Raw genomic sequence first — 27,770 nt, forward strand, 5'->3', positions numbered from 1 at the left:
CATCTCTGTTGGCATGGAGCTGCAACCTTTGTTTTTTCCCGCCCGGTGTCTTGGTCGTATCGACGGAGAGGGAGAAATTTGCAGGCGGCCGAGCTGATGTTTTCAAATGTTACCGAAAGGGCAAAAAAAAACGTACAATAAAAATAATCTATATAAAAACACCTGCCCTGCCTCGGACCTCTCCTCCGCTACCTTTGGCTCCGGCATCGACAAAGTGCGCAATAAACACCACGCCAGCAGTGAGTAACGGCGGTTCGCGCAGCCCAGGTTTCCACTGACTCGTCTGTTGTTGTTTTTTTTTTGTTTTTGTTTTTTGTTTTTTACTTTTCTGAAAAGGGCCAAAAAAAAAAAACCCAACAAAAAAACAAAAAACCTTCGTGCTTGGGAGAGAAAAAAAAAGAGAAAAAAGAAAGATTGTGGAAAGTCGAGAAAATCTCCGGTCTGATGGCCTCCCGGAGCTACAGATGAAGGTGAGGATTTCTCCCCCCTCGGCCTTCCTCCCGCCAGCTCTCCCTCCCCTCCTCCCTGCCTCCCTCCTTTAAAAGGAGGTGTGTCTGTCACTGTAACACGTTGCAGTTTCCATGGCAGTGTTTATAGGTCAGACGGCTAACCTCATTCCGGGCCTCGGGGAAGGAGAGTGAGAAATGAGATCATTAATGAGAGGGAATGAAAGCGAGGTAGAGGGAGAGAGGGAAGGAGAGAGAGAGTCACAGGCGAGTGGAGGAGGAGGAGGAGTTGGTGGTGGTGGGAGGAGTTGGTGGTGGGAGGGGGGGTGAAAGCAAATAACTTGAAACAGTGTGAGTGATTGGTCGGAGTGAGAGACGCTGTGAGGGAGGGAGGAGGAGGGGTGAGGCGGCGGCGGCGCCGTCTATGTCAGCAGGGGGATGCCCTCAGGATGTGTTTCCCTCCTCTTTTATTTATTTCTCCTCTTTATTTATACATCTCTCTCGGCGGGCGCCGCCATTGGCCGAGCCGGGCCCCGGCCCCGGCCCTCGGCCAATGAGCTATTTTTATTTATTTCTCTCCGACTCGTCGGGGATTCCCTCCCCTCTCCTCTTCCTCCCCCCCCATCCCCCCCACCGCCGCTGCTCGGCGATTGGCTGCCAGGGCCATTAATCCCGCTAAGGTGGAGATGAACTTATCTCTGGCCTTCGCCTCCTCGCCCACACCCCCTGCAGTGCACGTGGCACCGTGCACGGAGCCGATTGCACAAGTTAGGAGCGGTGGCGGCAGCAGCAGTTCGGGTCGGAACCGTGGAATTGACTCCAGGGAGGAGGTTTATTGCCGCTGTTGACTAAAGGTTCATTGTAAATGAGTTGTAGTCGCCTTGACTGTGCTGCTTTTTTTTCCTGAAATTTAAAGCACCTTGGCTTTCTGTTTTGAATTCCTCCACGGCTTATACAGTCGTGGGGGAAAAAAGTTTTTGGACACCCTTCAAACTTTACTCAATCCCAATTACAGTCTTTAAATATTTTTGGTGTGTTTTTCAAGAGATTTGGCTGTGGCACGTGAGCAGTTCGTTGTTCCCATCCTAATATTTTTTTTTTTTCGTGATGGTTTGGAAGTGCAAATAGCGCACTACGTTTTCACACACCTCCTTGTGTTGGATGCTTCTCCCACCGAGGCACTCTGAATAGAAATGCAAAGTCCTCCTTGCAGGGAGTGCGAGATCCGGGCTGGACCAGCTTTCTTTGAAGACGTGCGTCATGTCAGCAGCAAAGCTATTGTAAAATACAGCTTCTCTTTCTTTTTGATGTGCAGCGTCAAGTGTTCTGGGTTGCGGGAGCAGCAAATTGACAGAATATCTGTGGCACGACAATGTACAGATTCTGACGGCGCTCGGGGTTTTACTGCAGCGCTCTACTGCTGCTGCTGCTGGATTTACTGATGTTGGTATTTAATACTGAAAAATTTCAGATTAAGTGAGTAAGTGATTTCTTTTTTTCCGCGAGAAAGATGCAACAAAACCACTAAAGTTGTGGGGATATTAAACTGCTAGTGTAATTAATGAAATGCCGATAGCCTCCTGGAATCATTTTTTCCGGCGGCCTTCATCATCTCGTTACAAAGAAAAGTTTATCATGATCACAGTCCCCCCCCCCCCCCCAACCGTCGTGCTGACAGTAAGGCGTCGTATTTTTCTCTGTATCCTCTTCCTTGTTCGCCGGGTCCTCGTCCCGCTCCGCTCATCCAGCAGGTGCTTCCAATGTTGTCCACTCCATGAACTCGCTTCCTGGAAAACAAACATTTTGTTTCCCCCGCTCAGTAACAGAATCTCAAACTTTGTGTTAAAAAAAAAACAAAACAAAACAAAAAAAAAGTGTTTACTTTGTGAGAACCTGCTGTGGTTCTCGCTGGAAGCATTACCTTCAATCTGTCGGGATCCTCCACACCCGGGCTCACCGCAGCTCGGGGGGTTAGAGTCGTTACTTGGGTAGCTTTTCTCCCAGACGTTGCCTCATCCACCAGGCGCAGATGGGTCTGTTTGAGCCAGGTGCTAGAAAACCCCCAGCGTGGAGCAGGAGGATCAGCGCCGGCAGGAGAACACAGGTAGAGAAAAGCAACTGTCAAGTCGAGGAGACGAAGCTGTGGATGGAGGAGGAGAAGGAGGTGGTGGTGGAGGTGGAGGAGATGGAGGAGGAGAAGGAGGTGGTGGTGGAAGTAGAGGAGATGGAGGAGGAAGAAGAGGCGGCAGAGGTGAAAGAGGTTCAGGTAGCCGAGGTGGAGGAGCAGGAGGAGAAGGAGGAGGGGGAGGAGGGGGAGGGAGAACACAAGCAGTCTGGGTGGAACGAGCCCAGCAGGTTGAGCTGGTTTCCCTGTTTCAGGACAAACGCACACACACACACACACACACACACACACACACACACACACACACACACACACACACACACACACACACACACACACACAGGAATAGTTTAACCGTTCGGTGTTGAGCACGACGCAGATTCGCTGGAAGTGAAGTCGGCGTGGAAACGCTCCCTTGTGTTTAGTCACGATGTGTTTTTTTCTCCCTCTTTTTCTTTTTTCAACGTGCAGTCTCTGGTCTTGACACACTTCTCTCACTGTGTCTCTCGCTCTGTGTCTGATCAGATGTCGAGGAAAGGAAGTGAATTCAACCTGATGGGGAAGTGAAAGACTCACACGGGCACTCCCAGAGTTTTCAAAAATATCTCCAGAGTTCTGTTCAACTCTGGATAAATGTCATCCAACGAGCACATGGACAAGGCAGGCTGAGCTGGAAATGCTCTTGGACCGCTGGCGTCTTTGCCGCTAAGCGCTACGCGAGCTCGAAGCAAAAGCCGTGGCTCCGAGGGGTGACACAGCCTTGTGCAACTGTGCGTGTCGGCGGTTAAAACGGCGACATTGCGCAACTGAACGTTTCCATCGCCGTCACAGCCGCTGCTGGACGAGCCGCTCCACATCTGGACAAAGTTCTGATACTTCTAGCATCCCACCCCCCACCATACCACCCCACCCAGCCCCATGGAGGTGGCACTTCCTGTCCGAGCCCGGAACCACTCCACCATCACCCCTTTTATTTTTTAATCTCTCCGCCCTCTCCCACGTCTTTTGTGCACTCATCCTTCCTCCTCCACCACTGTGTGTGGTGCAGGGGGGGGGTTGTGTGGCTAATCCCACTGGAGGTCTGCCCCCTCTGCCCGTCTCCTCTGATGTCTCTGAATGAACGCGTTTCAGAAGAGGGGGGGAGGTCACATGTTGGTCATACGTCGAGTCTCGGGGTTTCTCTCTCTCTCTCTCTCTCTCTCTCTCTCTCTCTCTCTCTCTCTCTCTCTCTCTCCCCCCCCATCTCCCCCGCTCCCACTCCCTTCCCCCTCTCCTCTTATGGCGGAGTGCTCTCATCAAAGGGGGCCTTGAGCCGCTCGTCTATACGTCAACCAGCGGCTTCATAAATGGGCCGGACCTCCATTTATTCTTTGATTTTATTTTTTTCCCTCCGCATCATGTGATCGAGGGGGCCTTTAAAATGTAATGGGGATGGGGGGGGGGGCAAATGACCTCTAGTTTTCTGGTGGCGGCCCTGTTGCTGACGATCCACTCGGGGTCTCACTCCTGCTCCGCTTTCTCTTCCTCCTCCTCCTCCTCCTCTCTGCCCAGCCCCACTCTGCTGCTCTGCTGCTCGGCTCGGCTCCTGCAGCTAAGCTTGTTTTTGCGACATAGCTCTGGAGCAATCAGCCTGACAAGGCCGGCCCACTTTTTTTCTCTCTCGCTCTCTCTCTCTCACACTCACACACAGCGCCCTTCCCCTCCTTTTTTTTCCTCTTTCGGTGTCACACTCTTATTTTTCCCTCTCCTCCTGCTGCTATCTCCTTCCCCCCCCCCAGCTTTTCGTTTTACAGTGGAAAAAAACCCCATGTCTCTCCGTCTGCGTCTTCCTCTTTCTACCAACGTTCTCGATTCTCTCTCTCCCCCCCCCCTCTCTCTGTAAATCAGCTTTCATAACGCCTTTGCCTGCCTGCCTGCCTGCCTGCGCGAGCGAGCCTTGTTTTTTTGCGCCGAGGCTGCGCGCTGCTGACGCCATTCAGAGTCCTGGGCCAGTTTCCTGTTGCTATTCTGGGGGCCTTTGCTTCCTGCGCCGACGCGTCTTATTCAGATTCCCGGGCCGCTGCTCGCTCGCTCGCTCACTCTCTCGCCCGCCCGCTCGCTCGCTCTCACCCCTCCTCCCAGCTCGTCTGTTTCTCTCCCTCTCAGCCTCACCACCTCTTCTTCTTTCCTTCCCTCTTCCATCCATGTGATTTTTAATTAACGTACTTCAGAAAAATCCAATCTGCCGGCTTTTTTTTTCTTTTTGCGTTTTTCACCCCGACTGAATAGTTTTTTCCCGCTGCGCCCGCTGCAAGCCAAGCCCCCCTGTTTTCATACACACACACACACACACACACACACACACACACACACACACTCTTGCAGAGCACTCTCCCTCTCGCACTCACTCTCTCTCGCACTCTGCCGTGCCCCTCCCCTCAGCCTCCATTTCTGCTGGGCTGAGCTGTTTTTTTTTTTTTTTCTCTCTCGCAGCACAAAGACTGTGGCTGACTGCAGCAGTGTCTGCTGCTGCGCTGCTCTGCGCTGAGCCTCGCTGCTATCTGCCGCCGCTGCCCCTCGCAGCAGCAGCAGCAGCAGCAGCCAGATGGATGGATGAGGCCTCGCAATGAAATTAACTCTCACCTTATGAAATAACCTCTGTATTATACCCCCGCCCCGCCCCTCCCCTCCCCTCCCCCGCCAATTCACCGGTGCTGCTGCAGCAGCAGCAGCAGCAGCCGCAGCAGCAGCAGCGCCCCCTGGACGTACTACACGCGTGACAATGGAAGGGGAGGGGTGGTGTCGCTGCTGTGTAGCCTGTTCTGTAGGTTGCACCCCTCTACCACATAACCCCCCCCCCCCCCCCCCCCCCCACACACACACACACACACACACACACTGATTCGCACTCGGTATCCCAGCAGCCCCTCACCTCAGGCTGGGCAGCTGCCTGCCTCGGCCCGGGCATCTGTGTGCTGCCCTGGGACCCCCTCCACCCCCACCACCACCACCACCACCACCACCACCCCCACTATTGTGATGGCTACAAAAGACACACACACACACACACACACACACAAACACACCGTGGCTCCATTATTCACAGCAATCAGACCGCCTCCCCCTCCCCTCCTCCCCCGCCACCGCCTCCTCCTCCCTTCATCCAGCTCGGCGTCGGCTCAGCGCGAGCCTGCTGCAGTGTTTGTGTGCACACGCGCGTGCGCGCGCACACACACACACACACACACACACAATTTTTTTTTTTTTGGGGGGCCACACCTCCCCACCCACACACACACCCCCACCCACCCACAGAGAAGCTCAATTAGGCAAATGTGGAGCATTTAAAGAAGAACTCCCCCCTCGTTGATTAAGATTCATCGCCGGCCGTCCTTTCTCTTCTTTTTTTCTCCTTTCTTTCTTTTTTTCACCGCCGGCCTCCGTCACACAGGAATGTCGAAGCAAAGGTGGAGGTGGTGGTGGTGGGGGTGGATGAGGGGGTATTGATTAGCGTCAGATGAAATGCATTTTTTATGCCTCGGCGGCAGTAGGAGTCTCTCTCTCTCCCTCTCTCTCTCTCTCCTTTCTTCTCTCCCGTCCCTCTGAATAATGCTGCTTCACTCTTTCATGTGGTGCCTTTTTTTTCCCTCTCCCCCTCCACTCCCTCCCCTGGCCCCTCCCCCCTGGCCCGTGTTATTATCCTCCCCACGTGGCTGCTGGTAATGAAGTAGTAGTGTAATGTTGATCTCTGGGGAGCCCGAGTCAGAGTCGGCCCTCTGGTGTTGGCGGACCGCCGTGCACGCGCACGCGCCCGTTAGCTGATGTGTTCGACTGTTTGGGATGCGGGATGTTCCAGTGTCGGGAGTCGCTCAGCTGGTTGTTGTTTTGGTTTTTTTCATTTTTATTTAATCGTCATTATTTCTTCCTTTTTTTTTTTCCCCGCCTGCAGTTGTCGCGTTCGTCGGCTTTTTCATCGCGTCGTGCGTTGAAGCCCTGTAATGGCTGCTGCTGCTGCTGCTGCATGAGGCAGGGGCCTTTTGCTTCTCCTCCTTTTATTTTTTTATTTTTTTTTCCTCCACTTCCTCCCTCATAGTGGGATGGGAGTGCCCCCTTATGGTTGAGCTCAGCCCTGCAAAGAGCTCCAGACGGAGGGCTGTGGCCGCCTCTCCTCCCTGCCGACAGTCGGCTCTTTGCCGCAGCCACCACCTCATCCCCCCTCCCCGGTGATGGCGGGTGGGGGGGGACCCCCAGCTCTGGGGGTCGTCGGACGGCCAACCTTGTCCGACCCCCTCGCAGCACTCTGGATGCTTTGATGGACTCGTGGTGTCGCTGTGAAAGAGCCGCCGGTTCACGCGTCTGTTTCTGTCTCTCCCCTGATTTTTGTGTTTGTTCTTGGCCGCCTTTGGCTGCTCTCAGGTAGAAGCCCCCCCGATTGGTTCAGAGAGAGAGAGAGAGAATCTGCTCCTGGGCATCTGATTTAGGCTGGAAATAAACCGACTAGAATCTCTTCAGCCCGTCGACCTTCTTCTCCCTCCTCCTTTTCAGAGCATCAGAAAATTGCGCCGTGGTGGAGGAATTCTCGCTTGATCTGGGAGAAGACTTTTCCCACGAACCACCCCCCACCGAGCAAAAATCAAAAGCACCCCCCCCCACACACACACCCCCACCCCCACCCAACACGTGGCGAAAAGAAACCCGGGCGACTCTTTAACTCTTCTGGTGACTTTGAGAGGAGCGGCGGCAGCGGCGGCGACCGTGTAGTTCAAGGATTTTTTCTTCTCCGTGTTCATCCGTCAGCATCTGTGCGGGTGTCTCCCCTACTCCCCCCCCTCCCCCCACACACACTCCCCACTCCCTCCACACACTCGCACACAATGAAGGTCTGGAGTGCGTAATTAAAGCGGCGGCGGCTGCGGGGGTGGGGGTGGGGGTAGCGGTGGGGCCCTGGCTGGCGGCTTCTGTGCGTCTGCGCCCCCCCCCCAACCTCCAACGACGGGCCGCTTCCTTTGTAGCGGCTGACTGCGCCGTGACCCTGGCAGGCTCAGGAGGGGGAGGAGGCCGCCGGGGGAGGAGGGAGGGGGTTGAGCCCACGTCTGCTCTGGTGCGACGACCACGTGGACGGCAGTTGCCATGGCAGCCCCCCCCCCATCTCCCGCTGTACCCCTCCCCTCTCCTCCCCCACCGCCAGGGGAGTCTGACTTCACTCTCCTTCCTGAAATACTGCCTCGTCACAGAGGACGACGCTAGAGCCTGCGTCTGGACCCCCCACCCTCCCACCCCCCCAGTGCATTGCGTCCAGCATCTGGAGGCCTGAGAGCGGGAAGGCTGCCAACGCAGGAGCTCGGCGAACACCTCCTCACTCCCCCTTCACTCCCCCCCATCCCCCCCGAGGTCAGCGGAGGAGCGGGGGAGGGAGAGAATGTGTGACTGAGGGATGAACTCTGCCCCCCCCCCCCCCCCAACCCCCACCACCACCAGATCTAGTTACAAACTACTGGCCGGGGTCGCGCAATCCTTGGCCAATTTGATTATTGCAAGGCTGCTGCTGCTGCTGCTGCTGCTGCTGCTGCTCCTCCTTCTCTATCGTCTCCTCCCGTCGTTTTGTTTCTCACAGCCCCCCCACCTTTCCCTCCCCCGCTCCCCCTCCTCTGTGGGAGAGAGGAAAGAAAGAGAGAGAGAGAGAAGAAGAAGAAACAGGCCTGCTTGGCAGACTAATGGCTCTGGTCGAGCCTGATTGATTCAGTGAAGTAATCTGCAAATGGAATACATTAGGACGGCGGCGAGCGGGACGGCAGCAGCAGCAGCAGCAGACGCACTCAGCAAACGGCAGCCCCAGAGTTTGGGAGTGATGGCGGAGCGGCCGAGACTTTTCTCTATTCCCCCCCACTTTAATGAACAATAATTGCCAAATTGCCATAATCGTCTCTTATTTTTCATCCCTTTCTTTCTCCCCCACGCTTAAGATTTTTTAAAATTGAATCTCAACGCCCCGCGCCCGAGTAATAATCCCTCTTTCTTCTTCTCATCACTGTGTTGTCGCAGGGAGGCTCTCGCCTCTGAAGTTCCATGTTAGGCAGCACCGGGGAAAAAAAAAAAAAAAAAAGCCCACAAAATGGCTGCCGCCGAGGAGCCGGGAGCTCGGCGGGAAACAGCCGCGGCTCTCTGCTTCTCTCCGACGCGGCTCCGTCTCCCCCTCTCTCCCCTCTCTCCTCTCTCTCTGCTCCCGCAGAAGCGGCCCGCTCGCTCGTTCTCGCCTTTTCGTCCCGTCGGCCGCGATTAGCGTCAGCTTAGATTGACGCCGTAACCTCCCGGGTTACACTTCATTTCTCTCCTCCTTTTTTTTCTTTATTTATCATGGCTAAAGAGGAGAGCGGAGCAGCATCAGTATCGGGTCGCTCCTCCTCCACCTCTTCCGCCTCCTCCTCTCTCCCTCTCTCTCCATCCAGCCCGTGCAGTCAGCAGAACGGGCTCGGTAGCGCCCGTGCAGCGTGGAGCCGGGCCGGCGAGAGAGAGACAATCGATGGCTGCAGAGTGGGAGTAGGTGGGAGCTCGCGCTCGCACGGCTTGACAAAAACGTGCGCACGTGCGCGTGTTGCGCGCACCTCCGCCATCCTGCCCGGGCCTGACGGAGCAGAGCCGGCAGCTGTCAGGCGTTTCAACCAAAAGAGCTCCTTCCAGCTCCCGAGTGCGAGCCGCAGGGACGTTTTTTTTTTTGGGACGTCGCTGTAATAAAGCCGTTATTAGCCATTATCTCAGGTGAATATTTTTCAGTCATTTTTCAGTTAAAGGTCTCTTTTTGTGACCCTTTCCCGTCAAGTGCTGGACCCATGGACACTCTTGCATGCGTGTCTCTGCCGGCTATTGTAACAAACGCGCAACATTGTGGAATAAAGACAGTCGCTCCGCCCTCGTCTCTCCCTGCTCGGATTTTGAACCAGGAGGAGGAGAAGGAGGAGCTTCCTTAAATACGTGCAATCATCCATTGATCCATCCGTTTTTTTCAGTGCCCCAAGAACAGGACAGTGGGACCCTTCAGTTTTTGACCAATTCATTCACACTGACCAGAACAAATGTACAACGTTGAAAAACAGAGCTGGAGGGTTCGTCCTGTGACCGAGGCCTATGTGACTGGTAAAGTCAGCCGTGGCGACCTCCTGACGAGACGTGACTCCAGGAACCGACCTTTGACCTCCCAACCCCGGTCATGAGCGAGGTGGTCGTTCGTGGGGCTTTTGCGCGGGATGGTTTTTCTCGGCCCGTAACACGCACGCACACACACACACACACACACACACACAAACAAGCTGTGTTTCCATTCCCCCTGGAATCGCGCAAAACCGAAATATGTCAATAAAAAAACTGGTCATGGAAACAGCTGAACTTGGAAAAACCTCTCAAATATCGCTTGAAGGTTTTGAAACTCTCATGAGGTGGTTTTTCAGACGTATCCGTATAGAGGTATATCGCAAAAGTGTCATGGAAACACTTTTTTCACATTTACACGTCAGTGGACGGGGATGTATGAGGTCTCATGACCAGTGAAAAAGCTGCGTTACGTTTGGACGGAGGAGGAGACATACATTTTTTTTTTTACAAGTAATCAAAGAGAAAAATATAGCAACCATTCTAGACAGCAAACAAATGTAAACAAATGAAAGCTAACGTAATTATCGACAAATCTCGAAACACCTGCAAATCTCACTTTTACTTTGTCGAAATTTTAGAAATATCGCTTTTATTTTGCCAAAAACTGTCATGGAAACGCAGCTACAGACACGCGCACACCCCACGGACGCTACTCAACGCGGGACTGATATTCCCCCCCCCCTCGTGGTGGTGGTGGTGTTGATGGTGGGAGGGGTGCTGTTGTCAGATGACCAGTCTTGTGATGTCTCAAAGAAGTTGGGAGAGGAGGGGGAGGTGGAGGAGGATGATATGTGGGTCAGCTGACCACGCTGGATGTTGGGGGGGGTCCCGCCACGGTTGTTTAAGGCTGGAACGCCGTTTGATCTCCGCTCGCTGCCGCCGCTGAGCATTAAGACCTCACTGCCTTCCCCCCTCACACCCCCCGCAACGTTAATTGAGCGCCGGCCGTGTGTGTCGCCGTCACGCAGTCATCCTTCCCCGCTTTTTTTTTTTGCCGTTTTTTTTCTCTCCACCTCGCGGGTCAGCGCCGAGGGCGCCCGCCGCGTTTGTGTAATCGGCGAAGTGAGAGGAGGAGGGAGGGAGGGAGGGGAGGGGAGGGCATAGGGGAAGCTGCTGGTGTTGTTGGTGGGAGGGCCTTGGGGGGCGGGGGGGTTTCTGAATCAGCGTTCCGCTCCTGTCACTCCCTCTGGGGTTCCTCCATCAGGTCACGTCCCAAAAATAGCAACGGGCGCCGTTTCAAGTGCAAAAAAAAAAAGAGAGAGAGAGAAAAAAAAAAGCGGCTTCGGGGCCGCAGCCAGTCTGCGAGTGTGAGATTTTTCTATGGGAAGCAGTTGGCCACCGTCCAACGTGTGTGTGTGTGTGTTTTTTTCCTTTTCCTTCCCCCCCCATCCCTCCCTTCACTCCCACCCGTTTCCCCCCCCCACACCCCCTTTTCCGATGTGACTGGCAGATGAGCTTGCATTTCTCAGCCAGCGCATTGGCCTCCACGTGAGCTGGAGAGGGGGGGAGTGGGGGGGGGCACTATGTAAACACTCACCTTCCCCACAAACACATAATAGCCACCTCCTCGCCCTCCCACCCTCGCTCTTAATATTCTCCCTCCACCACTGGCGTCGTCACTCTCTCCGGGCCGGGCCGCTCCAATGGAGCTCTGCTCCGGGGCCCGACGGAGCATTACGGCCTTCTAAAGGAGCAGTGCAAGAAAATGTGCATGTGTCTATCTGTATGTCTGTTTGTCTGTCTGTCTAGATTTCATTCAGATGCGATTTACTTATTTATTTCTCGACCTTTATTTACCTCATCGAGACCCAGGGTCTCATTTACACGAGGGGCAAATCAACCTGCCGTTGAACATTTGCTTCCCATTTGCAATTTATTCTCCACATATTATCTTGAGTTTTTCCATCTTCTATTTTTCCTCCTTTGTTCTCCAGAACAGAACATCCTGTGTTAGAAAAATCACAATCAAAACAGTGTAAAAAAAACAAACAAACAAACAATTGAGCTGATTTAAAAATGATTGACTTAGAAGTTGCTCAACTGTAAAGTTCAGTTAAATCTGCAGCATTTAGTTCAATCAGCCCAGTTTTCATTGCATAATTACAAATTTGCAAAACATAAACACAGATCACAGCATCACAACAGTCATCAACACTTTACATTTTTTATATTTTAATTGTGGTTTTCATGGTTCTGACTTGACTCTGCTCTGTCTCGCCCTGTGAAGCAGATCAGGTCTTTTCCCAGTGTGTTTTGGTTGTTGCTTTATTATCATGTTCTGCACAGTACTTTGTAAGTTTATTGTGAAAAGTGCTCTCCAAACAAAGCTGTTATTATGACGTGACGAGGCTGGGCCGCCCTGGTTGACCCGTGTTGCTCGTCTCTCTCCAGGACCTGTCGGGCTCCATCGACGACCTGCCCACCGGCACCGAGGGGGCCCTGAGCCCCGGGGTGAGCACCTCCGGGGTGTCGAGCAGCCAGGGCGAGCAGAGCAACCCGGCCCAGTCGCCCTTCTCCCCGCACACCTCTCCGCACCTGCCGGGCATCCGCGGGCCGTCGCCGTCGCCCGTCGGCTCCCCGGCCAGCGTCACGCCCTCCCGCACCGGCCCCCTCTCGCCCGCTGCCGTGCCAGGTAAAGGTAAAGACATGTTCCAGGGTTTCCTATGCAAAGCATGACATGGGATCTGGGAGGATGGGAATGATCGCGATGTGTAGTATTATGTCCATGGATCCCTTTGTGAGACTTGAATCTGTTAACTTTTGTTGAGAGGTGGAAAATGTGTCTGCAGTCACATTGATTATAACACTAACCAGTCAAGAGTTTGGACGCACCTTCTCATTTCAATTTTATTTTTATCGTTCCAACTTTCTACACTGTAGATAGACACTGAGCAAATGCAGCAAAGAAAAACATGCTTAATAACTCTAAACATGCTTTTTATGAAAGGAGGCTATTTTGAAGAAGTATAAAACACGTTTGAGTTGTTTTACCCCTTTTGTTGTTCCCTACATAATTCCATGTGTGTTCATACGTCCTTTTGATGCCTTCTGTGAGAAACTGCAGCGTCAACAGTCATGAGAATGAAGGAAAGTAAATGTAGATGTGGAATTGATTAGTTTGTTCCGAGATCTCAGCGCAGACTTTCCGGAAAAAGGGACACGCTCATCCAAATTCATTGTTTTCCTCTTGTTTTACAAAGCAAACAGCAAAAAAAAAAAAAAATTTTGACTGCCAGTTGTCGGCCAAATTTCTCGTATTGGCGCCGTGTTGGATGAGACTTGGAACATCCCGAAAACACCAGAGAGATTTGGATGTTTTGTTTTTTTTCAAATTTCGGATGTTTCTTTTCTGTGTTTATTCCGGCTGTTTTCTTCATCCGTTTGGATTAAAATTCGCTCGCGCGACCGTCGCCTTCCCTCTACCGTGGATGCGTGAAGAGAAAAAAACCAAAACTGATGCAGAATCAGATTCCGCTAAAGATTCCGTGTTGGATCCCCTTCGTTCTTGTCGCCGCCCTGCAGGTAACCAGATGCCTCCGCGGCCGCCCAGCGTGCAGTCGGACAGCATGATGCACTCGTCCATGAACCAGTCGGCCATGGGCCAGGACCGGGGTGAGTGCCCATTTGTACCGGGGGAACCCGAGCTCACCTCCCCACCCCCTCCACCTCCACCGCCACCTCCACCTCCCCTCTGCTTGCCTTCGCTCCTGGAATGCGTGCCCGGAGACTCGTTTGCATTTGTTTGCATTCCTCTCCCCTCTAAACAGCCCGCAGCCGCGTGTTTAGATAAGTGTGTTGTTGTAGCCAGCGCGGGCCGCGAGGCAAATTAAGGTAACTGGGCCAAAGAGGCAGCGCGAGATCATAAAAAAAAACAAAAAAAACTGTCGTACTCTGAGCCACGGTGCATTTTTTACATTGATAAAAAAAATCCCAGGGCAGCACCACCGACCAAAAATATTATAAAAAGACACTTTTTAGCCCAATAATGATGACATAAGCTGCGTTTCCATTATCTCCAGAGTTAAAAAAATATATTTTTTGGGGGGGAGTTTTCCTGCTTGAAGAAGCAGAGAATTGTGTTTGTGACGGCTGCTCTCCCGCCCCTCTCTAGTGTACATGCGCCCTCAGATGCCCCCTTACGGCTCCCCCGGACAGCCCGGTTCCGCCTTGTCGCCGCGCCAATCGTCGGGTGGCCAGATGCATGCTGGGATGGGACCCTACCCCCAGAACAACTCCATGGGGAACTACGGCCCTCAGGGTAGCCAGTACGGCCCGCAAGGTAAAGGAAGCTCAACAGCACAAGCGATGTCCATACCACCAAATGAGAGTCAGATTGTTTTTCTTTTTTTCTTTTTTTTCCTCTCTCCTATCATCCTAAAAAAAAAAATATTATGAATGAGTTTACAGTTTTGAGGCCATCGCAGTTTTAGCGATAACCCAGATTTTTCTCTCTCTCGCTCTCTCTTCGCTCTCTCCCTTTCGAAAAGGCCTTTGAAGTTTCCCCTCACTTCATATATTTATGAAATTATAACATTTCACTTTGAAGTCTCGGATGGTTTTCTGTGCACTTTGAAGAAGCTGCTGCTTATGAGTCATAGTGAGGGGCCAGATACAGCCTGCTTCATCAGGCGGCAGAACAGTTGGTAAATTTAGAGCCGCTCCGACTCTTTATCTCCGCCAGCCAGAAACCAGTCGCTCCTTCTCCCTGCCCAGCATCGTACTTGATTCAACATTCAAGAACTTTATTTGTCACGTTACACTGTTATAGCACTTAAAAAACAGTACAAAAAAAAATAAACTATACAGTAGTTGCAAAAACACTCAAATTGATCTCCGTACAACAAGCAACCAAAGCTGATGTGCAAAAGACGGTCAAATTGTGCAGAGACCTGGGATAAGCAAGGTTTTTTTTTAAACCATCAGTGCTTTATTGATTCCAGAAGAAATGTCCAGAATGCTGTCTGTCACACAGAGGGGAAGGGTTATGTGTTACGTGCAGTGAAATGTTAAAATAGCAATGCTTGACAACGATTGTGCAAACAGCAGAAGAAAAAAAAAAAACCAACAACAATCACAACATATACGTAGGTGTCAAATTCTGGCCTGTGGGCCAAATTTGGCCGCAGTGTAATTATATTTGGCCTGTGAGGCAATGAAAAATCACTGTTAGATCTGGCCCGCCGTTATTATACAGCACATGTACCGCTAATACTCCAAATCCCAGAATGCTCTGCTGGTGTTTTGGCACCTCAGTCAGGACAGGATGTTCATTGAAGGGCATTATCATAACCTCATTGTTTTACTGTTGTTGTCGTTTTATTTTTTAATTTATAATCAGCCCGTTGAAAGAATTCAATCGGAAGCCTGCAAACAAAAAAGACGCAAACAATTTTTATTTACGTTTTATTTATTTTGATGGGTTTTTAATTTGAAATTGAAAATGAATTTTGTTTATTGTATAGCATTAAGCTTGTCTTGTTGTTGAAGCAAAAGTTGTTTGGGTCCATATAAATGGACCCCCCTGATGTAGAAGGAGCTGCAGGGACATTTAAGAATAGCACTATATCGACTATTTTTAGAAAACAAAGGAAGCGCACCAGTGTGGTATCTGAGGGTGAACCTCTCTGTCATCCCACCGTCATGACTCTCTCTCTCCTCTCGTCCACCACATCCTCTCAGGTTACCCCCGGCAGCCCGGCTACGCTGGGATGCCCAACGCCAACTACCCCAGCGGTCCCGGCATGGGCGGCTCCATGAACCCCATGCCCGGCCAGGGGGGCGGCGGCCCCTACGGCAGCATACCCCCCGGCAGGCTGGGCCCCGGCCAGATGGGCCCTCGGCCCTACGGCCCCGCCATGGCCTCCAACATGGGCGGCATGCATCCCCAGGTGGGATCCACCATGTGCCCCCCTCCGGGCATGAACAGGAAAGACGGAGGGCCCTCCATGCACCACGGACCCACAAACTCCATACACAACAGGTGCGTGAAGCCGCCGAGCCTCCACGAGTCGGCTGTCGAGCAGGCAGTCAGGCGGTCAGGGTCGTTCCACTTTTTTTTTTCCCCCACAACTTTTTCTCCCCGTCTTTCTGCTCTGCACCGCGTGTGTGCGCGGGCCGGGGAGGAAGAAAAAAATAAATAAAAATGATTGGCTCTTCCCACGTGCAAGCTGGTCTGTTGTGCGGTTTTTTTTCGATGCTCGAGTGCGCCGCAGAGCCGATGGCAGCAGACCAAACACTTATCTGGGAAAGAAAAGGGAAAAAAAATAAATAAAAAAAAGTAGAGAGAGAGAGAGAGAGAGAGAGGGAGAGAGAGAGTGAGAGAGAATGAAGAGAGCGGGAGATGGTCTCTGACATCAGTGAATCATATCTTTCTCCTGCAAGGGTGCCAGCTCAACCCACTGAGAGGCACTTGTGGGCTAGAGTTGCTTGAATATGACGTAAATTAATCTTTCCTGCAAAAAAAAGCAGAAAGAAAATACATGAAAAATAAAAATTCTCGGATTGAGTGTTAAATCCCCTCGTCTGTGTTAACGCTGTAGCCTCATCGCAGCTAGTTGTGGGTCACTGGCTTTAATTCGTCTTTCTGAATTCCCTGCCTTGGAAAAATGAGCCGACAGAAATGTTGCTCACGCGTTGCTAATATAGAACGGTGTACATGTGCTGAAAAAGCAGTGTAATTTATCTGCTACTATCGGCTACTTGATTAAAAAAAAAATGCAGTTAAAATTTGCTTTCCTTTTTTGCAATTTTTCATTTTTACATAAAAATGAAAAACAGTCATTTTCTCTTTCAAAAAGATAAATGCAATGAACATCTTTCTCCCCTCCAGGCCACCCGGCTACCCTAACATGTCCCAAGGCATGATGGGAGCGGGCTCTCCATACGGCCCCGGCATGAACAGCATGCACGGGATGATGAACCAGGGTGGGCCCGGCCCCGGGCCAGGGCCAGGGCCAGGGCCGTACCCGATGGGGGGCAACATGGCCAACAACACCCCTGGTGAGTGAAACTGCCCCCGTCGCCTCTGGATGCTCCGGTTCTGCGGAAAGTTCCCCCCGTTGACTCCCGATCTCTCAATCCTGTCTTTTCCACCAGGCATGGCTCCCAGTTCAGAGTTCGGCATGGACAAAATGAACCCCGCTCAGAAAATGAACAACAAAGTAGAGGGGACCCCCAAGCCTGAATCCAAAAAGGTAAAGCGGGAGCTTTCTGGACGACGCCTCGTCTCTCCTCGGTGCTTTTTCCTCAATCCTCTGATTTCTCCCCCCCCCCCACGCAGAAGTCGAGCTCCTCCACCACCACTAACGAGAAGATCACCCGGCTGTACGAGCTCGGCCCAGAGCCCGAGAGGAAGATGTGGGTCGATCGATACCTGGCCTTCGCTGAGGAGAAGGCCCTGGGCATGAACAACCTGCCGGCGGTGGGACGCAAGCCCCTCGACCTCTTCCGCCTCTACGTGTCCGTCAAGGAGATCGGCGGCCTCACGCAGGTACTGTGCAGCTCGCCCCGGACATCTCGCCCGTTTGGTCACGGCGAGTCACCCGTCGGCGGAAGTCGTAGAAGAAGAAGAAGAAGAATGAAACAGGCTGCTGTTGTCAGTCGCTGCGTTTCCACTAGAATTGTGCCAAACCTAAATATGTCGATAAAAGCTCGTCATGGAAATACTTGAACTTGGAAAAAGCCTCTCAAATTTTTGGCATTCTATCGAGGTGGGTTTTCAGACGCATCCATATTGAGGAATATCGCAAAAGTGTCATGGAGACACTTTTTTGCATTCATGTCAGCGGACGGGAGGTACGGGGTCACGTGACCAGTTGACTGACCAGTGAGATTGGCGCGTTGTGTTTGGACGGAGGAGGAGACAGAATTTCTTTTTTTAGTAGTAGTAATTGCGGGACGAGTTTTGACGAGAATCGCACCATTCAACGGAAACACCTGCACGTGGCAGTTGCACTTTGTCGAAATTTTTTTTTACAAACATCGCTTTTATTTTCCAAAACAAAAAACAAAAAAAAACTACTGTCATGGAAACGCAGCTACTGTCTCTTCAGCTTGTTGTCGTATCCGTGTGCGCGTGCGTGTGTGCGCGAGCTGCTTCCTGAGCCTCCTCCTTCCGCTGGTGTCGCCCACCAGGTGAACAAGAACAAGAAGTGGAGGGAGCTGGCCACCAACCTGAACGTGGGCACGTCGAGCAGCGCCGCCAGCTCGCTCAAGAAGCAGTACATCCAGTGTCTGTACGCCTTCGAGTGCAAGATCGAGCGCGGCGAGGACCCGCCCCCAGACTTCTTCAACACCGACTCCAAGAAGAGCCAGCCCAAGATCCAGCCCCCCAGCCCAGGTGAGAGACCCCCCACCCCCACACCGGCCAATCCGACGAGCCGGAGCTTATTTTCACATCCACGTCTCTCTCCCCCCCCCCCGCCCCGTGCCTGTCATCGCACACTCTCCCCTCGCAATCTGCCTCGCATCAGCCGCCCTATAAACTGCCGTACTTTATTGTCTCCCATTAATTGCGCCGTTAAAAGGCGATTTGAGATCCGGCCGTTTGTCCTCCCCGTCGTTCTGAAGCCGACGCCTCTCGTGAATTTGGCTGTCTGTGGCCGGAGGGGAGCAGAGAGGAGTGACGATAGCGGCCAGGTGTTGGGGGATAGCTACGTACACTGCCAGCCAAGAGTTTGGACTCACCTTCTCATGCAATTTCTTTTTTTATTTTATTTTTTTACCTTGACAACCCTCTACACTGCAGATACATTCTGAAAACATCAAATATATGAGCAAGATGTATGTCATTATGCAGCAAAGAAAAACACGGTCAATAACTCTAACTATGCTTTTTATGGAAGGAGGCTATTTTGAAGAATTTCAATATAAAACGTGTTTGAGGGTTTTTTTTTTGACACTTTAATCGTTTCCTGCACAATTCCATGTGTGTTCATACGTAGTTTTGATGCCTTCAGTGAGAAACTGCAACGTCAACAGTCATGAGAATGAAGGAAAAGACATTCAATTCATAGGCTGTGTCCAAACTTGGTAGTGTGCGCACATCTCAGCGGTGTATGTGTGTGTGTGTGTGTGGGGGGGGGGGGGGGCACGTAGCCACTTGGCATTTGCACAGGAGATGACGGAGAAGTTGTCCTTTAGCGCTGCTTCCTCCCCGGCGGCTTGACGGCCAATCTCTCAATGAAGTCGCCGGGGCGTCGAAACTGGCAGCCGGACAAGAAGGTTAAGCAGGGCGGCGGGGGGGGGGGCTGTTTGTTTTGGGAGGATTTTTTTTTTTCTTTCTTTTTTTTTCCCCTGTTGCTGCCGGGAAGCGACAGTGGAGGCGACCCCCCCCCCCCCCACCACCAGTCTGGCGGAGGAGGAGGAGACCCCGGCTGTCAGTCAGACGCCACTGAGTCAGCGCCACCGCCGCCATCGTTGCTGCTAACGGGACCCAGATTGGCGTCAGCCCCTTTAGTTAGTGCAGGGGGGGGGGTGGCGGTGGCGGTGGCAGTGGCGGGGGGGGCAAGAGGAGATTTGGCGATAGCGGGCCGCCCCGATCTCGTCCTGGCTGCCTGGTTGTCTGGCCCTGGGCTACTGAGGCAACATCTCCCCAGAGATTAGTGCTGAGCCAGGAGTGATGAATCGGGAGGGTGGGGGAGGGGTGTGTCTGTGTGTCTGTGTGTGCGTGTGCATGCGTGAGAAAATCTCCCCATTTTTTTTTCCCTCTGTCTCTCTCTCTCTCTCTCTCACCTCCTCGCTCTGCCGCTACCGTGCAATTTTTTTACTTTTTTTTTTATCTTCCAGAGATCCCCCTCCCTCCGCCTCCTCCCCCCTTTCCCGCCTTCATCTTTAGCGGAGGGAAATCCCTGCCCAGAGGGAGGAGGGGGAGGGGGAGGGGGAGGGGAAGGGAAGCCGGCACACACGCACGTGTGTGTGTGTTTGTGTGCGTGAGTGAGTGAGTGAGAGAGCGAGAGAGGCGAGAGAGTGATGTGAGAAAATGTGAATAAATGTGACCTGCCACTGACCCCGGTGGCTGCCTGTGTGTGTGTGTGCGTGCGTGCGTGCGTGTGTGTGTGTGTGTGTGTGTGTGTGCGTGTGCGTGCGTGCGTGCGCGTGCGTGCGTGCGTGCGCCAGTTTAATGAATGGGAACCTGTGACTCATCAGACTGGCGCGCTAATAGTCTTGGAGATGAAGTTAAGGATGAGCGCCGCCGCGCAAACAATCACCCTCGCCCTCGCCCCCCCGCCACCCACCCGCCTTGCCGCCGTCGCAGATCAGACGGCAATCCGTCAGGGTTCGAGGCGTCACCCCCCCCCCGCACCCTCAGCCAAAGACATTGCCGGTTCTCAAGTTTAGCAAACACGCAGAGAGGAGGATGGAATGCACTGTGAAATCTCTGGGAGAAAGCAAAACATTTGTACAGTCCACAGATTTTTCTTTTTTTTGGCCTTTACTCAGCTTGCATGTCTTTTTTCTTTTCTTTTTTTTTCCGCAGCTGGTTCCGGATCCCTTCAAGGACCCCAGACTCCTCAGTCCACCAGTAGTTCCATGGCAGAGGGGGGAGACCTGAAGCCGCCCACCCCTGCCTCCACCCCGCACACTCAAATGCCTCCGATGCCGGGCGTCAGGTAGAGTTCTTGTCATTGGTGTTTTATTATTTGACATAGAAAAGAGACTTGAGGAAATGTCAGCATCACAGAATAAATGGGATCCATGTGGGATTTTTTTTGGAAACCTGCGAAAGAAAAGGATCAGGAGGAAAGAAAAAGAAAGAAAGGGGTTCGTCACGTAACCGTCCTCACGTGAAATACTCGCATTTCAGCAATAATATGCAACAATATTCAGTGGAAGAAACAAAGAAAAAGTGATCTGAATAGAAGCCACTGTATCTGTGTAAAATACCATCACTATTTGCAGGTGAACAAAATGGGTTTTATCGGGGAATTTAAAACCATTTTTGTTTTCTGTGGACGCTCGCTCGCAGTTAATTTGCTGAAGATAAGAAAAACATTTTAGCCGCTGTGTACAAAATATACAGAATAGGCTTGAGAAATAAGTGTATGATTTGTTTTCATCTCTCTAAGTCATAAAAAAAAAAATTCAATGTCTGATTCAAAAATGCCCTTAATTGGAAAGAAAATGGGTCATTTTAAAAAAGACAGTAAGCATTGAAGCAACAGTTCATTGAAGAACGCTTCCCTCCCTCCGTTAGGAGCAGTGTTAACCTGCAGGACCCGTTTGCTGACGGCGGAGACCCGGCGTTTTCCAGGAGGAACGCCATGACCCCCAACTCCCAGGGCTACCAGCCTGGGATGGGGGGACCCGAGATGATGGGCCGAATGGGGCCCTACGAGTCCAACAAGGACCCGTTTGGAGGCATGAGGAAAGGTGGGTGGCGCCCTAAAGGGAGCAAACGCCAGTGCCAGATTTCTGTTGCCTGCTGGAAACTTAACGGTTTCAACCCTTCGTTGTGATCTTGACCTGAAGCTGGAGAGCAGTTCATGCAACCAGGGCCCAACAGTGGAATGGGAGAGCAGTACAACAGAGGCCCTCCCGGGCCCATGGGGAACATGCAGATGGGACAGAGGCAACAGTACCCCTACGGATATGACCGAAGGTAGACACGCAGAGTCGCTCTTCACACGCCGCCACCGTTCTCAGAAGGCGGAGCTCTGTTTCTGACGGTGGTTGATTCTCACGTTGACAGACAAGAGCCAGGGATGGGCCCCGAGGGCAACATGGGCCCCGGAGCCCCCCAGCCAAACATGATGCCTTCTGGAGCCGACACAGGGATGTACTCGCCAAGCCGCCCTCCGCCGCAACAGCGGTCAGTACCTTTCCGCCTTTCCAGCAGCTTTTCCATGTTAGTTGTCGTTGAGTATTAGTTTGAACGTTAAGGCGCTTTGCCAGCGCGTTGATTTAATTGAAACTTTTTAAAGCCGCTGTGGTGCTGTGAAGTCTGACTCCTAATTGTGTCAACTTGTGTTATTATTTTACAGGCATGACTCATACTCGAATCAGTTCCCTGGCCAAGGAGCTCCCCCTGGTGGGCCGTACCCAAATCAGCAGCCTGGAATGTATCCACAGCAGCAACCGGTGAGAACATTTTGTACAATTCAAACCTTTGGAATCTCAGCCTCGCGCAGCTTTCCCTCAACTGTAACGTCTGCGTTAATTCCGTCACCCGGCAGAACTACAAGCGCCCCGTAGATGGAGGATACGGCCCCCCCGCCAAGCGCCACGAGGGGGAGATGTACAACGTGCCCTACAGTGGTCAGCAGCAGCCAGGGCCTCAGCCCTCGGGGCCCCAGGGCCAACAGGAGATGTATAACCAGTACAACGCGTACCCCGGAGGAGACCGCAGACCACCGGGCCCACAGAACCAGTTCCCCTTCCCCTTTGGCCGTGACCGAGGCCCGTCCTCCGCGGGCCCCAACTCCCAGTCTCCCATGCCTCCCCAGATGATGGCGAGCCCCATGCCCTCGGGCCCCGACGGGCCCCAGGGCCCCATGTGGCAGGGCCGCAACGAGATGGGCTACCCCAACTATCCCAACCGACAGGGGCCCCCGGTACCGGGCCAGGGCCCCGGCTACCACGGCATGAACCGCTCGGAGGAGATGATGCCCTCAGACCAACGCATGAACCACGAGGGCCAGTGGCCCGGCCACGTCAACCAGCGGCAGCCGCCGTTTGGCCCCGGCGGCTCGGGACCCCCCATGACGAGGCCCCTGCCGTCCACCTACCAGACTTCCCAGAACCACATTCCTCAGGTGTCGAGCCCGGCGCCCATGCCCCGGCCAATGGAGAGCAGGACGTCGCCCAGCAAGTCGCCCTACATGCACCCGGGCCTCAAGGTGCAGAAAGCCGGACCCCCGGTACCCGCCTCCCATATCGGCCAAGCCCCTGTACAGCAACCCATGATCAGGCGAGATGTGGCCTTCCCTCCCGGCTCAGTGGAGGCATCGCAACCCCACCTCAAGCCCCGCAGGCGGCTCACCATGAAAGAAATAGGTGAGGAAGTCTTTTTCTAAATCCTTATTTTGCACAGACTCAAGGAGAACAAAGCAACCGGACCAAAAGTAGAGTAATGCAAACTAGATCACTGTGTAATCGTGTCTCCAAACTGATGACGCAAGTGCCAAACAGCACTGCCTGTCTGATGGATTCCTACCTCCTCCTCAAGACCGACCTGAACTGGCTATTTCATGTTCCACCTGTGCCGTGGGAAGGTCAATGTGATGCATCGTATGCACAGGGAGGATCGGTGGTCTCCCCAAGCTCCATGGCCTCACCACCGACCTTGCACAGATACTGAGAGTTCAGCGCTCAACGTCTTGCTCGCCCATCAAGTCGACCTCCTTTGGAGAGCGCTCCCCATTGATCCTAATTCTCCATGGCAGGCAGCCCACTTTAGGTTGAGGCAAAAGCTGAAGCAAATGCAGCGAGTCCTCCTTAGAAACCCCTGTCGAAGGAGACACGGGCGAAACAGGAAGTGTCTTTTAGCTTGTCTGCTGTTGAAATGGTTACATTGTAAGTGACATCCTTGCATTAAAAAAAAAGTGGTTCGTCTCACCAACGGGCCACAAATCAGATTGGTCCATTTTTGGCTGTGAGATGAAAAGTACTGGAAGCGCTGACCAAGTCTCTATGGGCTCTCGGCCATCTGCTGTGCCACGGTAACCAACGAACTCTGATATCAGATTGACTGACGATACTCTGCTTTCCACAGGCACTCCTGAGGCCTGGAGAGTGATGATGTCACTAAAGTCAGGCTTGCTGGCTGAGAGCACCTGGGCCCTGGACACCATTAACATTCTACTGTATGACGACGGTAGCATTACCACATTCAACCTGTGCCAGGTAAGGCACCTCCGTCGACCCGTTCATCCAAACAACAAAACAGGAAGTCTGCAGGTTTCAATTTTGTCTGTTGTCGCGTCTGCGTTCCAGCTGCCCGGCTTCCTGGAGCTGGTGGTGGAGTACTTCAGACGCTGCCTCATCGAGATCTTCGGCATCCTGAAGGAGTACGAAGTCGGGGACCTCGGACAGCGCACGCTCCTGGACCCCGACGCCGCCGAGGACTCCGAGGACGACATCCCCATGCCCGAGGGCATGGACGCGGACGAGGAGGACGAGGACGAGGACGAGGCGGAGGACGCCAAGACGGCCAACGCCGACGTCCAGCCGGTCAAGGTCAAGCAGGAAGAGGAGAGCTCTCAGAAACACAAGTGTTCGGAGGACGAGGGAGAGGAGAGCGAAAGGGAGCCTCCGAGCAAGGAACCCAACACCTCTACCTCAGGGCCCTCGCAGGAGCCCGGCGCCCACTCAGAGAGGCCCCGGCAGGCCAGCAAGTTCGATAAGCTGCCGCTCAAGGTGGTGCGAAAGAAGAACCCCTTCCTGGCCAGCCGCTCGTCCAAGCTCGGCCAGCGGCAGAGCTTCGACAGCGGCCTGATACACTGGAGCGTCGGCGGCGGCGACACCACCGAGCACATCCAGACCCACTTCGAGAGCCGCACGGAGCTCCTGAAGCGGCGCGACAAGCCGCCCGCCGCCGCCACATCCTCCTCCTCCGAGAGCCGGAAGAAGACCCAGGCCGGCGAGGCCGCCAAGGAGAACCCGGACCGGTCCAAGTCCAGCAGCGGCAGCAGGGAGCGGCAGCTGCCGCAGCCGGCCGAGTCGCCCGCCGCGGCCGCCGTCGACGACGTGCTCTCGGCCGCCGAGGAGCAGAAGGAAAACGGCAAGTACCCGTTCGGCGCGGGGCCGGCGGGCGCGCCGGGCCGGCGCCACCTCACCATCCTGGAGGACGAGCCGCACAGCAAGGACGAGACGCCGCTGGGCACGCTGTCGGACTGGCAGGACTCGCTGGCGCGCCGCTGCGTCTGCGTCTCCAACATCGTGCGCAGCCTCTCCTTCGTGCCCGGCAACGACCAGGAGATGTCCAAGCACCCGGGCCTCCTGCTGCTGCTGGGCCGCCTGGTGCTGCTGCACCACCGGCACCCCGAGCGCAAGCAGGCGCCAGTCACCTACGAGAAGGAGGAGGAGGTGGCGGACGGCGGCGGCGGTGGCGCCGGCGGCGGTGCCGGCGCCGGCTGCGGCGAGCGGGACGAGTGGTGGTGGGACTGCCTGGAGGCGCTGCGCGAGAACTGCCTGGTGACGCTGGCCAACATCTCGGGCCAGCTGGACCTCTCGCTCTACCCCGAGAGCGTGTGCCTGCCGCTGCTGGACGGCCTCCTCCACTGGGCCGTGTGCCCCTCGGCCGAGGCCCTGGACCCCTTCCCCTCGCTGGGGCCCCACGGCTCGCTGTCGCCGCAGCGGCTGGTCCTGGAGACGCTGAGCAAGCTGAGCGTGCAGGACAACAACGTGGACCTGATCCTGGCCACGCCGCCGTTCGGCCGCCTGGAGAAGCTGTACGGCACGCTGGTGCGCCTGGTGGGCGAGCGCAAGGTGGCCGTGTGCCGCGAGATGGCGGTGGTGCTGCTGGCCAACCTGGCGCAGGGCGACGGCCTGGCGGCGCGCGCCGTGGCCGTGCAGAAGGGCAGCGTGGGGAACCTGCTGGGCTTCCTGGAGGACAGCCTGGCCGCCGCGCAGTACCAGCAGAGCCAGGGCTCGCTGCTGCAGCTGCAGGGCGCGGCGGGCCACTTCGAGCCCACCAGCGTGGACATGATGCGGCGGGCGGCGCGCGCCCTCCACGCCCTGGCCAAGGTGGAGGAGAACCACTCGGAGTTCACGCTGTACGAGTCGCGGCTGCTCGACATCTCCGTGTCGCCGCTCATGAACTCGCTGGTGTCGCAGGTCGTCTGCGACGTACTCTTTCTCATTGGCCAGTCGTGACGGCCGTTTGGGGAGGCTTTTTTTTTCCCGTTTTTGCCCCAGCTCCGCTCGCCCCCGTGACCCCCCCCCCATCCCGCCCCGCCCCCTGCCACCCCCAGTCTGCTCCTTTTTTTTCTTTATGTGAGCGTGTCTGTTGCGTGCGAGTGAGAAGAGCAAAAACTCCCGACTGTCCGACCCATTTTTCTTTTTCTCCTTTTTTTAATTTATGCAAAATCACCTCGGATTCCACTGTCTTTTTAACCCCTCCCCCCCACCCCCGCCGCCCCTCCCCGCATCCTCCCCCGCAACTCCCCTTCCCCCCCACCCCGACCCGCTTACCATGAAAAAGGAAGGAATATCATGAAGTAGCTGTGGATTTTAAGACGTCTGGACGCGGGAAGACACACTGACAGAGACGAGCAGAAACTGCGGGACCTCCAGGAAACAGGACAGCAGAGTTGCGCTGACCGCCCCCCCCCCCACTCCCACCCTCCCTCCACCCCGGCCCCCCCTGGGGGATAAAAAGTACTTTTTTTTTTTTTTTTTTTTTTTTTTTAATGAAAAGAAAAAAAATCTCCAGGAAAAAAAAAAGAAGAAGAAGAAACTGTAACCAAAGTTGCTGTCTCGTTTACAGTGAGTTTGGGGGACACACATGCGCTCGCTCGCTCGCCTGGGGGAGGGGTCGGCCAGGTGGGTGGGGGAAGTTGAGGGGGGGGCAGCAGGGGGCGGGGCAGGGGCGGGGGGGCGGGGTGGGGGGGTCACAGACTCAAAAAAACTATATTATGGTTCACGGCCACCCCCCCGCCCCCCCCAGCCGGACCGTGGTGTGGTTATAATTGCTGTAACTCTGGATGCTATATTACTCAGCCCCACAGGAAGAAACACGTTTTATTGGCTGTGAACAAGACGAGTCGAGTCATTGGGAGGCCTGTGCAGTAGATTGTAGGACTTTTTTTCTGTACTGTACACCTTGAAAAAAAAAGAAAACGAGAAAAAAAAAAACAAAACTGTAAACATACTGTAATAATACTGTTTCACACTGAGATAACGCTGGCTTGGCAGCAAACTGTAGTTTTTAAAAACAGTTTTAGTTAACGTCGACGGAGAAAACAAAAAAAAGGAAAAAAAAAAAAAGAAAAAAGAAACGGCTTTCCCCCCAAAGTATGGTGAACCTACAACACCCCGACCTCTTCTCTTTGTCCCTTGATTGTATGACTTGACCCTTATATTAAAAAAGTCACCTCTTTAGGACTGGTCCTCGACTCTAGATGCAGTCCAAGCTGCAGTGTATATACGATGTTGTACATTACACTTCTCTATCTTTCTTCTGTTGCTCGGCACCGTTTTTAAAATCTTTGACCATTTTTTCTCTTTTTCTTTAGTTTTGTTTTTTTCCTCCCTCCCTCGCTGCCTCCCTCCCTCCATCCCCTCCAAAATGTCCCGCCTTCTCCTCTCCTCTCCTCTCCTCTCCTCTCCCTCTCCGCATTGAGTACGCCATGTGACTACTCTCTCTCTCCGATAACCGAGGCGCCTCACCCTTCTCGCATCTCTCCGACGGTATCCGAGGGGGACGGGTGAGGGGCGTCCAGCTGCTGACCCCTCTTCCCCCACCTCCCTCTCCCCCTCTAATCCGCCCCGCCCCGCCCCCTTCCCCCCACCTACAACAAAACTTTTGACTTTCACTTTGTCTCTGGTCTGCTTGTAGAGAATAAGAAATGAAAATCAAGGGTTCCATCTGAACTTCTCTGGTAAATGACAAACCTTAGACCACGATGAAGAAACCATTTAATTTTTTTTTTCGTTTATTTTATTTTATTTTTTTCTCCAGTGATGCGGATTCTGCATATTTGTATTTCAGATGATGTAGCTAAAAACTTGATGTAAATTCCTCTTTTTTTTTTTTCCTTTTTTTTGGCTTAATGAATATCATTTATTCAGTATGAAATCTTTATACTATATGTTCCACGTGTTAAGAATAAATGTACATTAAATCTTCGTAAGACGTTTGCTGTGGATTTATTCAAGCTCTCCGCCCTGCTACGACGTTCAGTCCACGCAGCAGTCTTGTCGTCCGGAGCCTCTGGCTTCACCTCACCTGCGTGCGTCGACTGGAAGCGGGGAAACGCCACGTATTCCGCTGACGTTCCTGATATTTGTGCTTGGGTTCAGGGGCGCGTCGGTTCTGCCGACTGCGCCGGTTGATCAGATGCACAGGCATGTTTTCAATCTGTGCATTGATTGACATCTGACCTCCACGTCGCAGAGAATAAGCTCAGTCCTAA

General features: G+C 53.5%; 1 protein-coding gene across 2 annotated transcripts in view; it reads left to right on the top strand.

Moving 5' to 3' along the window:
• Positions 1–26,495, top strand: part of arid1ab (AT-rich interactive domain 1Ab) — a 61,203-nt gene extending 34,708 nt beyond the window's left edge. Inside the window, exons 5-20 of one of the 2 annotated variants that reach the window (XM_076011841.1) lie at positions 12,088–12,334; positions 13,219–13,308; positions 13,808–13,975; positions 15,376–15,676; positions 16,526–16,695; positions 16,792–16,889; positions 16,976–17,185; positions 17,830–18,034; positions 20,174–20,306; positions 20,891–21,066; positions 21,166–21,295; positions 21,386–21,505; positions 21,678–21,774; positions 21,870–22,689; positions 23,408–23,538; positions 23,629–26,495. In XM_076011841.1, the coding sequence (XP_075867956.1) occupies positions 12,088–12,334; positions 13,219–13,308; positions 13,808–13,975; positions 15,376–15,676; positions 16,526–16,695; positions 16,792–16,889; positions 16,976–17,185; positions 17,830–18,034; positions 20,174–20,306; positions 20,891–21,066; positions 21,166–21,295; positions 21,386–21,505; positions 21,678–21,774; positions 21,870–22,689; positions 23,408–23,538; positions 23,629–25,509 (4,977 nt within the window). In that variant the 3' untranslated portion in view covers positions 25,510–26,495. The remainder of the gene's footprint in view (positions 1–12,087; positions 12,335–13,218; positions 13,309–13,807; positions 13,976–15,375; positions 15,677–16,525; positions 16,696–16,791; positions 16,890–16,975; positions 17,186–17,829; positions 18,035–20,173; positions 20,307–20,890; positions 21,067–21,165; positions 21,296–21,385; positions 21,506–21,677; positions 21,775–21,869; positions 22,690–23,407; positions 23,539–23,628) is intronic. The other variant, XM_076011842.1, reaches the window with a different exon arrangement.
• The last annotated feature ends 1,275 nt before the right edge of the window (positions 26,496–27,770 follow it).

The sequence above is a fragment of the Nelusetta ayraudi genome, unplaced genomic scaffold (genome assembly GCF_046127955.1).
Source record: "Nelusetta ayraudi isolate G7.1 ecotype Tasmania unplaced genomic scaffold, CSIRO-AGI_Nayr_v1 ptg000135l, whole genome shotgun sequence".
Taxonomy (NCBI): Eukaryota; Metazoa; Chordata; class Actinopteri; order Tetraodontiformes; family Monacanthidae; genus Nelusetta; species Nelusetta ayraudi.